Source organism: Anguilla anguilla, chromosome 2 (genome assembly GCF_013347855.1).
Source record: "Anguilla anguilla isolate fAngAng1 chromosome 2, fAngAng1.pri, whole genome shotgun sequence".
NCBI lineage: Eukaryota > Metazoa > Chordata > Actinopteri > Anguilliformes > Anguillidae > Anguilla > Anguilla anguilla.
Genome location: NC_049202.1, coordinates 66,081,229 through 66,093,546, shown reverse-complemented (window position 1 = coordinate 66,093,546; position 12,318 = coordinate 66,081,229). Strand labels below are relative to the sequence as shown.

The following is a 12,318-nucleotide window of genomic DNA, read 5'->3' as shown; positions in this document are numbered from 1 at the left end:
GGTGTGCTGAATCATTCAGTAATCAGTGACTGAATGAAAATTAAAACTAACAAAATGTACTACCAGAGTTCCAAAGCCACCAAAAATTATTTCAATGACCAAGAGTCATTCTCAATCCACAAGTGAAATTTGGGCAGAATGAGTCTAGGGAACAGAATCGACTGGTAGCAGATGAGATTTGCCACAGGGGACAGCACCAGTACCAGTAGTAACATGGTAGTACCTGTACACAAAGGAATATAAATACGGTCAAACAGGTTACAAGCATTCCTAATGACTAAACGGATCAATAAATAAGACTGATTTCAGAGAGGGCTAGAGAAAAATGCACTGGCTTCAAAATGCATTCGAGGATTAACATGAATATAAGCAAGACAAAGATGTGAGAAATATCAACCTGCCCAATAAGCTCGACAAATGAAACAGACACCAAAATAAAGGCAACAAAGCCAAAAAAAAATTGTCACAGGAATGGGTTACACCAAAAAGGTCATGTGAACCAATCATGGGTGAGTAAAGCAAACTAGCATTTTATTTTAAACTACCTCTTATTTAAAACCAAACACTGAGGGTGGAAGATTGCAATGCGGCTGGCACTGGCTAAATTCCTCACTGTGATTGGCTGAACATACATGCAAGATGGTTCAAGTGTCACCGGAGATGTGAAAATGTTCTAGATGCAGTTCATCCAGAATGTGAACCAATTAGTGTTTATACAGGAAACAAACGACAGAGGCGACGGTCGGTGTGGAAACTGTACAACCCAGTCGGCAGTTTAACTACAGCTATACCCACTTATTAATTCCCCCACCCCCCACCCAAAAAGAAAAAAACAAAAAAAAACAAAAAACATTTTATGTTATTTCCTTTTCTACATAACACCTGAATACAACCAACCACATTTTGGCTTTACACAGGAAAAAAATAATATATTTACAGTGACATAAAAAATCCTTTCCACATCATACCCCCTCTCAGATCCTCAATGCCAATTTATGCAAGCACCCCCCCCCCCCCACCCCTAAAATTCCAGAATTCAAATGATAAACCAAAAGACATTCAGAAGAATGATAAGCATGATCACAGGCAGAATCCTGTTAATGAATATGTTATGGAGTCCCAGGGTTTACAAATGCAAACCCAGTCTTGGAGTGATGTGGCACTGAAGCAGGTTCAGTCAGGTTAAAATTTAAAATGTGCACGTTAAGTCCCCTTGAACCTACCCGTCGTTAAAATCCAGGAATGCTGAAACTAAGACAGAGACAGAGAGATAACCACAAGAAAAACGGAGTGTTCACAGGATGGGGTAAGGGGGACAGAGAGAGAGAGAATGGATGTGTATCTATCCATCTCCCTCGCTCTCACTCCTTCCGTTTAATTCTAGGTCATTATTTAATCTTGTGGTCACCATTTCTCTGGCAGACTTGCTTAAAAATAAAATACAAAGCTTAAATAAAAGCAACAAACAGGTGTTGTAGTAAGACATCAGTAAAAGACAGGAAAGGTTCCTCTCCTATGACTTCTGCTACTGAACGATTCACATTCACAGTTCTTTCTGTCCTTCACTCAGTTTGTTTCTCTTCATCTCTCACACGCTTACTCAGTCTCTCTCCAACTCACTTTGCTCTAGTAAATAAAAACTATAAAAGAAACCAATCGTTGCAAGCCCACCCAAAGCGACTTCTGTGCTGATGACATCTAGAAACAAGTCACTACATTTGAGTATATTTCTACACTATGAACTGCTAATTGAACTTTTTTTTGCATATTGACAAGTTCATACATCAGAAGAAGCACTGTAAAATATAGCATTTGTACATGGACCTAAAGTTATCCAGAAGTTATCCTCATATGCGCCAGACCATGCCTCTTAACGCATATGCAATAATGCAGAACCGGTAAACTAATGTTGCAGAATGCGTGTGTCAAGGGTTGCGTCATTTCACGTTTAGCAAATGGAACTTAAATCAGTAAAACCAATACCCCCGTGGTGTCTCATCTGTAACCACACCCACTGGTGTCTGATGGGGGACAGGCAGTTCCAGTTACTCGGCAACCTGACGGTGGGCAAGGACATCTATCCCTCAGGCTTCAGTCTCGCCTTTCTGACGAAGGCTCTCGGATCGAGACGAAGTGCGAACCCCTGGGCACTCGGTTACAGACTTTCGTGCTTCTTTTCTTGCATTTCACTTCACTCCTTTCTTTCAGTCTTGCACTCTCTGTCCTATTGGCATTAAAAACAAACAAACAAAGAGAAATCTGGAGGGGGGGGGGGTTTGTCTCGAAGCCCTACGACGGCAGCATCACTGGAGAAAAAAGAAAAAAAAAACAATTCAGCAGTTAGTGTTTAAAGTTTTATTAAAAAAACATACCTTTACCAAAAAACAGTTAAACAAAACAAATTTGGAAAGGAAACTTCCTTGGTTTTTCCTTCCATTTTCTTCCATGAATGAACGTACAGTTCATTGGGTGCCAGGGGCTCAAGGTATTTGCCGTAAGTATTCAAGTTGTAAGCCTCAAAGCATTCAAGTGTCATTTTCAGACCCCATTTGACAAGTTTGTAATGCCACAACAAACTGGCAAACATCAGTCTAAAACCTATCATGTAAACAACATCTCTTGAAAGGTTCTGTACATGATAGTTTTTCCAGTGATCTCGTAGGACTTCCCTTACATACTGCTGCAGTGACCTGACAGCACTGCCTGTACCCTTATGGGCTCTACAGAGTCTCAACACCCTGTGCAGGTAGGCAGGTGACCCTCACCTGTGTGTGAGCAGAGGGTGAGAGAGAGGAGCAGCAGGACTCATTTCCCCAGGTGCTCAAACGGCATGCTGACCTGTAGGGCACACAGGAAGAGCACGAGGACTGAGCATGATGTGCACGCGTTGGGCATTAAAGTACACAGTGTTAAACCCCAATCAAATTAAAAGCACTTCAAACAGTGCTAATCCGCAATGTAATGAATGAGAAACGGTGACCTCACCGACAAAAACCAGCCCAATCAGGAGCCAGTGCTGACGCGCTACATCTTTCCCAAGACTGGGTTCTGTCAGCACTGGCCTGGCTTTTGGGCGGTGGGTGAGGCAGAGAGCGCCGGGAGGGTGCCGTACCTGCGATGTGGAGATGCGGTCGTGGCGGGCGGTGAGGTCGGACGAGGAAACGTTGGCGGGGGCGCCCCGGTGCAGCCTCATGCTCACCTTCCTCTCTCTCTCTGCACGAGAGATCGCCCGAGGAGACGTGTTTCCTGAGGGGAGGGGGGGCACACACGTCAACATGCTACCGCCATGTAGATAACACATAACACAACTCAGGAAGGGTGTGGTCCCAAGAGCAGAGGTCCACAGGCCGAGAGTGATGAGCCATGAAAAAATGCACAGCTAAATCACCAACCAAAATACACACATTCACACAGGACTGACACACAATATATTTACAGGCTCACACTGAAGTGACGGTACTCATTAAAGTGCCCATTAAGTATTAGTCCATTACGCAGTATGGACAACAACAAAAAACTTGTATCTTTGTTTCTGTCGGGACTTGTTACATCTACACTGAGGCTTCCCACCATCTTCTTTATGCCCGATTCCCTTCACCTGCAGACTCACCTGACTGCTGTACTCGAGAAGCAGGTGTGGAGATGGCTGCCTCTGGCCCGTTCCTCACCCTGTTGGGTGCCGGGGGGTTTGGGCCGGGTGGCAGGGCGCGAGCTGCCGACCCCCGAGGCCCACCCACTATTCTCTCGTCCCGCTCCTCCCCTCCACCCCTCCGCTCCCTCTCACCATCTTCTGCTGTTCTGCTGGCTCCCTGTAACACAACATTCCCACTCACTGCACTGCAGTCTGTAGTGCAGGAACACCAAAGGACACTCGACCAAGGTAAGTATTAATAATGTGCGTAATACTAATAACAAAGCATTTGAATAATTGTATTTGAAATTAGATTTTTGCATTTTAGGCATTTCAAACACACTAGCATTTGAATTATATGTTCTGAAATGGTTCATACGAAAAAACTTTTCCAAATCATTGAGTGCTTTTGCAGATATATTTCAAATAAATACTTTCATGACAAACTTTGCAATTACGTTTCAAAAACCTCAAAGTTAGGTTTTAAAAGCTTCATAGTTTCAATGTGCAAATAAATATTTTTCCACACACCTTCCACACAATACAAACAGCAATTGTTGCTCATTGTCTTTGTACTGATTTTTGACTAATTTTACTGTAAATATGGCAGAAGAGGTTAAAGTAAACATAAATCAAATACGTTCGACATTAATCAACATATTAACATTGTGCAGTCTTTGAATGTATTGTGAAATGTATAACACACTTGAAATGGTTGATTCCAGCAACACGTGTGAAAATACAGTATATCAAATCTGTGAATAAGAATTTTAAAGTATTCCCAAAACTGCAAGTGATTCCTGTGCATGCAAGTCAAACTGAATGACTTAATTTCAAAACAATGCACCTCGAGTACCTTTACAAAAAATCTAAAATACGCACTGGACCATTGTCTGACACTTATATTAGGGGGTGCATGACAACTTCAATAACCAATAATTACCTGTCCACATTGGACAATTCTGGTTCCAAACACCCTGCTTTACATCATAGGACACAAGAACAAACATGCTTCCACATGCATGGAAGGAGCAGACAGCACAAACTTAAAATAATGAAGGAACAATGCAACACGTTTCATTTGCACCACAAAGTATTTCATTTTCAAGTACTTGCCCACTGGAGCCTAGAGAGCAATTACATCTCCATCTAGCCTTGCTGGTGAGTTAGGTTGGTAAAACTGATAAATTATAAATGAATAAATGAGAGGCTCAGGTGACTGATTAGGCCATCCTTTGAGAATAACAATTTATCTTCATTTCCAGCAACAGCGGAACATGAAATGAGTCACGTCCCTGGCCCATGTGACCTGCATCATCATCATCACATCAGCCTACCACACAGGTCATAATCTCAGTTTATCGGCTGATACCACCAAGTTTGTTCAAAGATATTATCGGCCAACACCAATATGATCCCAATATTATTATGAATTCCTAGCATATATCATATGACTTAATATATTGTGCAGGCACAACACTGCCATGGCTGTTCAATCAAATCACAGCGCATCTAGCGAGAACAAAACGGTTCAGTTTTATAACATATTTCCACGTCATTAACGCTAGACTGAGCATGTGCAGAAAAGCTAAACCTGTTCAATCAAGGGCCACAGAAGACTCCAGAACAACAAACAGACTAACGGAACTCAATATACTTCTAGTTTCAGAAGTTAGCTTTTAGCCTCATTTAGGAGTCAGGACAGACATTTCACGTGTCCGTGCGCAGTGCTGATGGGTCCCCTCGCTGAGCCAGAGTGAGGAGAACATAATGATCTCTCAGTAACACAAGATTGATTTATTTAAATCAGGTAACCGTGCTTCCCTTCTTCCTTTCTCAGCAGTCGATCATAAATTCCCAGATGTGTTCCAGTCTCTAACTAAGCACTGGAGTTTTACGCTCCTCCTCAACGTACGTCCACATCCAAACATTTGTCTTTTCCCAACCACAAAACAAAGAATCCAACTGAAAACCATGAATGTCTAACTACAACACTGTTGTTTGTTCCACTTCAATTTCCTTCCCTGTCCAGTATTGCCAATGGTAACAATCAGTACCCTTCATACATTTCCCTTGAATCTCTGATTGGCTTAAGGATGACCCATCATGTTAAAGATTCTAAAAGTAGAATCTTGGCAAGAATGGTTCTGTTGTACCCTTATTCACTTCCAAGCACCCTGCTCCACTGGTTTCAGTGCCTTGACACAGCAGCAATAATTTGTTTGTCCCCTTCAAAACACTTACAAATTTGAGCATATTCCAGTCGAAGACGTAGTCATAGCTGAAGCCCTGTCTGTGGAAGAGGTTTCTGAAGAGCTGACGCAGGTACGAGTAATCCGGTTTGTCATCGAAACGCAGCGAGCGACAGAAATTCAGGTAGGTGGAGAACTCGGCTGCAGAGGCCAGAGAGAGAGAGAGAGGGAGAGAGAGGGAGAAGGGAAAGAAGGGTCAGTCATTAAATATTAGGACACAGGTGGGCAGGCAAGAACTAAAGATCCAGCACTGAGAAACACACAAAGGAAGCCCTTCTAAAGGTGGGGATACCAAGATGAGGGCCCAATTCACTAAACCATACAGCATGTGCAAACCCTTTTAGCACAAGCAAAACCAATAATGTGACCAATGATTGGTCATGGCATTGGATTTGCACCAATCCTTGGTTGCGTTATTAGTTCTGCATCTGCAAAAATGTTTTACACATGTTAAGCGTCTTAGCAACTCAGTCCGTTAATGTTCCCTAATCGATGGGGACAGATACAAGGACACTGGCAACACTGGTGCAAAGGCACACCCACACGAACAGAACTGACACCACTGATTAGGTTAGATTAGATTAGAAACCTTTAATGTCCCCAGAGAGGCAATATGTTTTGCAGCGTCAGTTACATAAAATCACAACAATCACAACAGTAAAAAAAAAAAAAAAAAAAAAAGAAACACTTAAAATCACAATACAACGGCGGATAAACCAAGGACACGAAGCCTGACAGGTTTGGACTTACAGGGGTAGCCCTTGCAGAGCACCTCGATGGGGGTGGACATCTTCTTCTCGCTGATCCGCTCGTACTTCTGCCTCTTGGTGGCGGCCTTGAGGCCCTGCCAGGGCAGGGAGCCCAGGTTGAAGTACATCAGCACGTAGCCCAGAGACTCCAGGTCGTCACGCCGCGACTGCTCTGTTGGGGGAGGGGTGGGGAAGCACGAGAAGAGGGTCAGAATGTTTCGGCTACCTTTCAGGCCACCCACTTATGGTCAGTTAGTTATGCAACACCGAGATTTACTTCGGAACATTCCCTCAAATCAGCACAATATACAGCAGTTCAAATATTTCCGCCTCTTATCTGTTGACTAACTCCAGTGAAGTGTCTACATAAGACACAGCCAGCAGCTAGCAGCATAGCCTCTCCAAAACCTTCAGCAGCGTGGATCTCTTGAACCAGGAAAAGACATCACTGCCTTGCCCCAGCCCCCCATTAAACAGCTTAGTCATGGGTCATTCCAAACGATAGAAGCATTTTGCCAACTACGCCTTTTCCCCTGATCAGATGACACAAAATGAATCGCTATTAAATGCGGACGAATGAACACGCAGTATTTTCTCCGGTCATAAAAGTTGTCCCCAAATCCTCTGCGAGGCAAGGAAAAAGATAATCGTAGGGTGTGCTGCTTATGCACAGCTAGTTGTTCTCCAGCACCATTCTTCCTCACCGATGCCCAGGTGGGTGTTGATGGAGGCGTAGCGGGCGGTGCCCGTCAGGTTCTTACCTATGCCCAGGTGGGTGTTGATGGAGGCATAGCGGGCGGTGCCCGTCAGGTTCTTGTTCTCCCTGTAAGGGATGTGCTGGTGAGTGCGGGCGTCGCGGTACTTCTTGGCCAGCCCGAAGTCGATGATGTAGACCAGGTTGCCTTTCTTCCCCAGGCCCATCAGGAAGTTGTCGGGCTTGACGTCGCGGTGGATGAAGTTCTTTGAGTGGATGTACTCGATACGGCTGATCTGGAGAAGAAATTGGAGAGGATTACATGGGGGAAAGAAAGGGAAGGGTATAGGAGGAAGACAGGGAGGGACAGAGAGAACAACTTTGTGCATTTTGAAACTCCAAAAGGTACATCGCAAGCAATTCTCACATCAAAGTTCTGAGGCCCGTATGCAATGACACAGAGCCAACAGAAGGTGAAGTGCGCGGTACTGTACCATCTGATCAGCCAGCAGCAGCACAGTCTTGAGGCTGAACTTGCGTGAGCAGAAGTTGAAGAGGTCCTCCAGGCTTGGACCCAGCAGCTCCATAACCATCACATTGTAGTCTCCCTCTGCCCCACACCACTTTATTGAAGGAATGCCAACTATGAGAGAGCCAACACACAGTGACTCAAGAGAAACCAGGCAAAGGGACTGTCTTTAACCACTATTAGAATTTGTGCATGGTTTATTTATCGCATATACATAGATCTACCATTCAGAAAACGCAATCCCCGTTCCGTTGTGACATGCCCATTCTTTTAGAAAAAACGTGACACTATACAGTTCAACAAGCATATTTAAGAAGTGTAACCATTAAAAATGACCCCCCCAAAAAGCAACAAACACACAGGGTCAACAGACCTTCCAGGGCTTATACGTGTTTTATAAAGGTCTAACTTTTCCCAGTGTTTCATTTTCTACAGTAATCGCCCTTGTGGCCCTTTTAACGTTTTTATGAATGTCAGAGTACAAACTGCTGTCACTCAATGAAAAAGACAGTTTTCCTTCCCTGTTCCCTTCTTGCTCACCTCCTCCCTGCATCATCTTGTAGAACTTGCTCTCGATGTGCAACTGTGGGTGTTTGGTCTTCACACACTCCAGTTTGATGGCTACCTCCTCCCCCGTTGCAATGTTGGCACCTGGAGTAGCCAGAAAAGATCCACAGTCTCTCAACCCCCAGACTCTATACATCCGCAGTGCCCAAGAAAGACAGCAGACAGACACATCAACATATATTCACAATCAAAGCAGCAACACCCAAACAAAGCCTGGAGTAAAACGGAAATAACTCGTGCTGACACCAACAAACTCAGATGAACCATGATTCAGTCAAACTGACTTCTTGAAGAACTGAATTCTGAAGAAAGTCAGGTTAGACTGGAACTTCTCTTAATTTGTAAACTAAAGCATTTGGAAGAAAATTGCTTACATGTCACTCTGTTAACAAATTAAAGCATTCGAAGAGAGTGCTTCCAATGGGGTGATTTATGTCTAACTCCAATCAGCAAGGTCGGGGGAGGTGGAAGAGGGGAAGGGGGAGGGAGGGACTGAATTCTCTTGTGCAGCAGGGAAGAACAAAGTCATACCCAGGTAAATGTCTCCAAAAGAGCCGCTCCCGATCTTCCTCCCAAGCCGGTATTTATTTCCCACCCTCAGCTCCATGGCCAATGCCTGTGAACTCACTGCAGAACAAACAGGACGACACAAGGACAATCAACCAATCAATGGAGGGTACCCAGCCCAATGTCCCCACCCAGCTCCAACTTTGTTTGCACCTGTGGTTGTAATCTACCACAAAGCTGAAGATTACCAAGTGAAAACAAGAGAATGGTCCATGAACTGGGAAGAAAGAGGAGGGGCTGGGGGCCATGGAGAAAAAGGCAAATACAGAAGTTAATGTAAACACAGTCTGACATTTTGGAAGAGAAAGTGAATGCATCACATGATGTTTTGAAAAGGTTTTCTAATCAGCCCACACCAATAATGTCCCCACACTAATTATTTAATGAGGACACAGACAATCTAACCAACTGAATAGGGAAGCTGTCTAGAACCTGAGCTGGAGTTACTGATTTTAGGAACTGGCAGTCACGGACAGCAATGTTGCGGGCAATGGATCATCTGTGCCCAACTTCATATGATAAAGGATAAAGAACACTTATTTTTCAGCATTCTGAACCACTCCACATTTTATCTCACTGTAAAGGCAAATACACAGCTGCACAGATACCCTTGTGATACACAAGACAGACCGACACAAAAAGTTTTACTTATTTATTGTTTATATGTATTTAAGATGTCCCTGTAAAACACTGCACTTAGAAGACTATATTCAGTGTGGAAGAAGCACTGTGATGAAGGTGCCCATCACTCCTATTAGTGTTCATGAAATCTGCGTTCACTCAAATTAAGCTACAATAGCTAATAAATTAAATATCCGATACCTCTGCAGCACTGCAACTAGACTGGAATCTGTAGGAACTCGTATTCTTCAAGTCAACCAACGCCACAGTTAAAGGAATTAATTGTTTTCTGCTGGGAAGAATTGTTATCCGATTAGAATCATAAGACAAAACAACCTTGCAGATATGGGGTGTAATTAACGCATATGATCTTGCAGACAATAAAAGTCGTGTAGTCAAAATGGGAGAACACCGCAATTAATGTACACACAAGCAATAGCCTACATTTATACGCGAACACGCCAGTTGGTAATTTTACACTCGATTACAATTCCCTTTGCAAAGCTTAACGCTTCAAAGCCCGAAGTCAATACGGTCGGAATAACATGTAAATTTATTTCTTGCTAGCACCAGACCATTTCGACGTTAGCTAGCAATCACAATTCCTGTCCGGGGTTGTCCGGGGGTAACGTTTGCTACATCTGATTGGACTGCGGGCCAGTTTGAGGCACAGTATAGTTTCCCAGTCATAAACACCATTTTAATGTAACTTTGTTAATATTTGCAACGAGAGGAGAATCGTTTTACTAACGAGAACTTCCAGTCTGTCTTCGGAGGCTCGGTTTTGTAAAGTCAAATATATTTAGAGAGCAGGCTAACTGCTAACTGTTATCATTAATTAAAGCGGCCTCATTTGGATAACATTAGCTAGCTCACACAAAGAAAGCTTAGTCGACTCTAATCTATATTTGTAGATTTCAAACGAGTACTATTTACAAGGAAAACCTTGCGGAGGAAATGTCGTGGCTTTCACTGCATTAGAACCGATAGCTGGCAATGTAACTACGTTAGTGGGGAAAAATAATCGTAAATCTCATAAATAGCTACTATTGCATAATTTGTAGCTAGCATGTTCAGTTAGTAATTACTGAGACACGACATAACTTGCTTGCTATTTAGCGCTAATATTAACTAACGTTAGACTAGCTCCCGAACGGAACTATAGATAAAAAGCACGACACGAATTTTAGCTAGATGAGCTTTGATCCGATATTTAACAACGGTTTGTATACAACACAGACATCACCATGTAATTTGAGACGTTGGGGTAACATATATTTTGGCATCTCCAAGCTGTAGTTCACAGCATTAGCACTGTCATTTATAACCTGATTTGTAACTATAATTCGCTAGTAAATGTAACTTAATGTCAATAACATTTTATTATCGTTGGCTAGCTAGATAAGACATGACTAGTAACTTAATTACCTAATGTTGACTATCCAGCTTTGTACAGCTCACACCACAGTTGTACTGAACTGTCAATGATTTAGCTATTCACCTACTCCGTTACACCACTAAAATCACATTTATAGCTAGCTAGCTATATTTATAGACAGGCAGTGTTGCCCGAACACGAAGATTGTAAAGCATCTTTCGGGTCAACTGGCCAACAATTAAACGCTAGCTGCTAGCCACATACAGCTAGTATAACTGCATGCAAGTTAGCCATCTCACTAGTCTAATTCACCTCTAGATTGCTAGGGAACCCCTGTCACAGTAAATTGTTTTGTTGGCACCAAACCTAGTAGCTGCTGAGTAGAAAGCTACATGCACTGTCGCTTTTTTAAAACTCAAATGACCACAATGGCCTTAGAAAAATTATCTAGCTAGCCTATAACAATCGAAGTGGTTTCTAGCTAGGCTACTAGTTGTAACGGTGCTGGCTAACGTTAGCCATTAGACTACGTTGTCGTAGCCTGTCCCAATACTTCAACAGTAAATTGTCTTAATTTCAGTTAGCAACCTAGTCAGCTAAATAATAGCACATCAATGTGGTGTATTTAGACACAAACAGACAAAACAGTAACTTGTTATATAACATTTATAGCGTTTGTCAAGACCTTATAGACAATAGGGGCACGCAAACTGCAAGCATACAATTGTGTTAGCTAACGTTTGCTGGCTACCAATACACCAACTACTAGTTAGCCAGCCACCCAGGAGCATACTGAGCACCAGTTGTACACAGTGCCTGACTGGGTCGCGATTATTACTGTAGAACCTTTTTAAACAATTCCATGCTTACAAATATCACTGTAAGTCTCTCTCTTAACTAAATGTTTTTGGTATGATTATTCTCACAGCCGCACCCTAACACAGGGGCACCCTATACACCCCAGTGTCGATATCCCCCTCCCCCTCCGACGCTCTGACTACGATTCCCGTTGCCATCGCAGAGCCTAAAAACGATCGCAGATAGGTTTTTCGCCCCTGGTTTCTCTGCACCCCGGCTCAGCTACTTACCCGAAATTAGAAATTATTAAGAGATAGGTGCGCGGCGGTGTTGATCCGGGTGTTGTCAGTCGGACCGAGCCGTGAGTAGAGCAGGATTGGAGCGGATTCTGGCGGCTCTCATACCCCTCTTTTCTTTTTTCTTCAGCTGATCTCCTAGCTGTGTTAGTCCCTGAGTAGCTTCTGTTTCAATGTCCGACTCTCGCTGAGGATCTGTCTCCCCCTCCCGTTGCTGTCTGAGCGCACCATTGACA

At 43.3% G+C, this 12,318-nt stretch overlaps 1 protein-coding gene across 1 annotated transcript; it reads right to left on the bottom strand.

The window, feature by feature from the left end:
- Positions 1-339: 339 nt before the first annotated feature.
- csnk1e (casein kinase 1, epsilon) lies at positions 340-12,307 on the bottom strand. The gene is made up of 11 exons (XM_035404931.1): positions 12,077-12,307; positions 8,954-9,049; positions 8,396-8,506; positions 7,821-7,969; positions 7,394-7,622; positions 6,634-6,804; positions 5,876-6,024; positions 3,611-3,809; positions 3,113-3,246; positions 2,766-2,838; positions 340-2,306 (listed from the first exon to the last, which is right to left on the bottom strand). The coding sequence occupies exons 2-10, from the start codon at positions 9,027-9,029 to the stop codon at positions 2,806-2,808; spliced, it is 1,251 nt and encodes a 416-aa protein (XP_035260822.1). The 5' UTR covers positions 9,030-9,049; positions 12,077-12,307; the 3' UTR covers positions 340-2,306; positions 2,766-2,805.
- Positions 12,308-12,318: the final 11 nt, after the last annotated feature.

Coding starts and splice junctions, on each gene's coding strand:
- csnk1e (XM_035404931.1), bottom strand. CDS start 9,029: ATGGAGCTGAGGGTGGGAAATAAATACCGGCTTGGGAGGAAGATCGGG. Junction 6,805..7,393: donor CAACACCCACCTGGGCATAG/GTAAGAACCTGA, acceptor CTCCCCCAACAG/AGCAGTCGCGGCGTGACGAC. Junction 2,839..3,112: donor ACCGCATCTCCACATCGCAG/GTACGGCACCCT, acceptor TGTGCCCTACAG/GTCAGCATGCCGTTTGAGCA.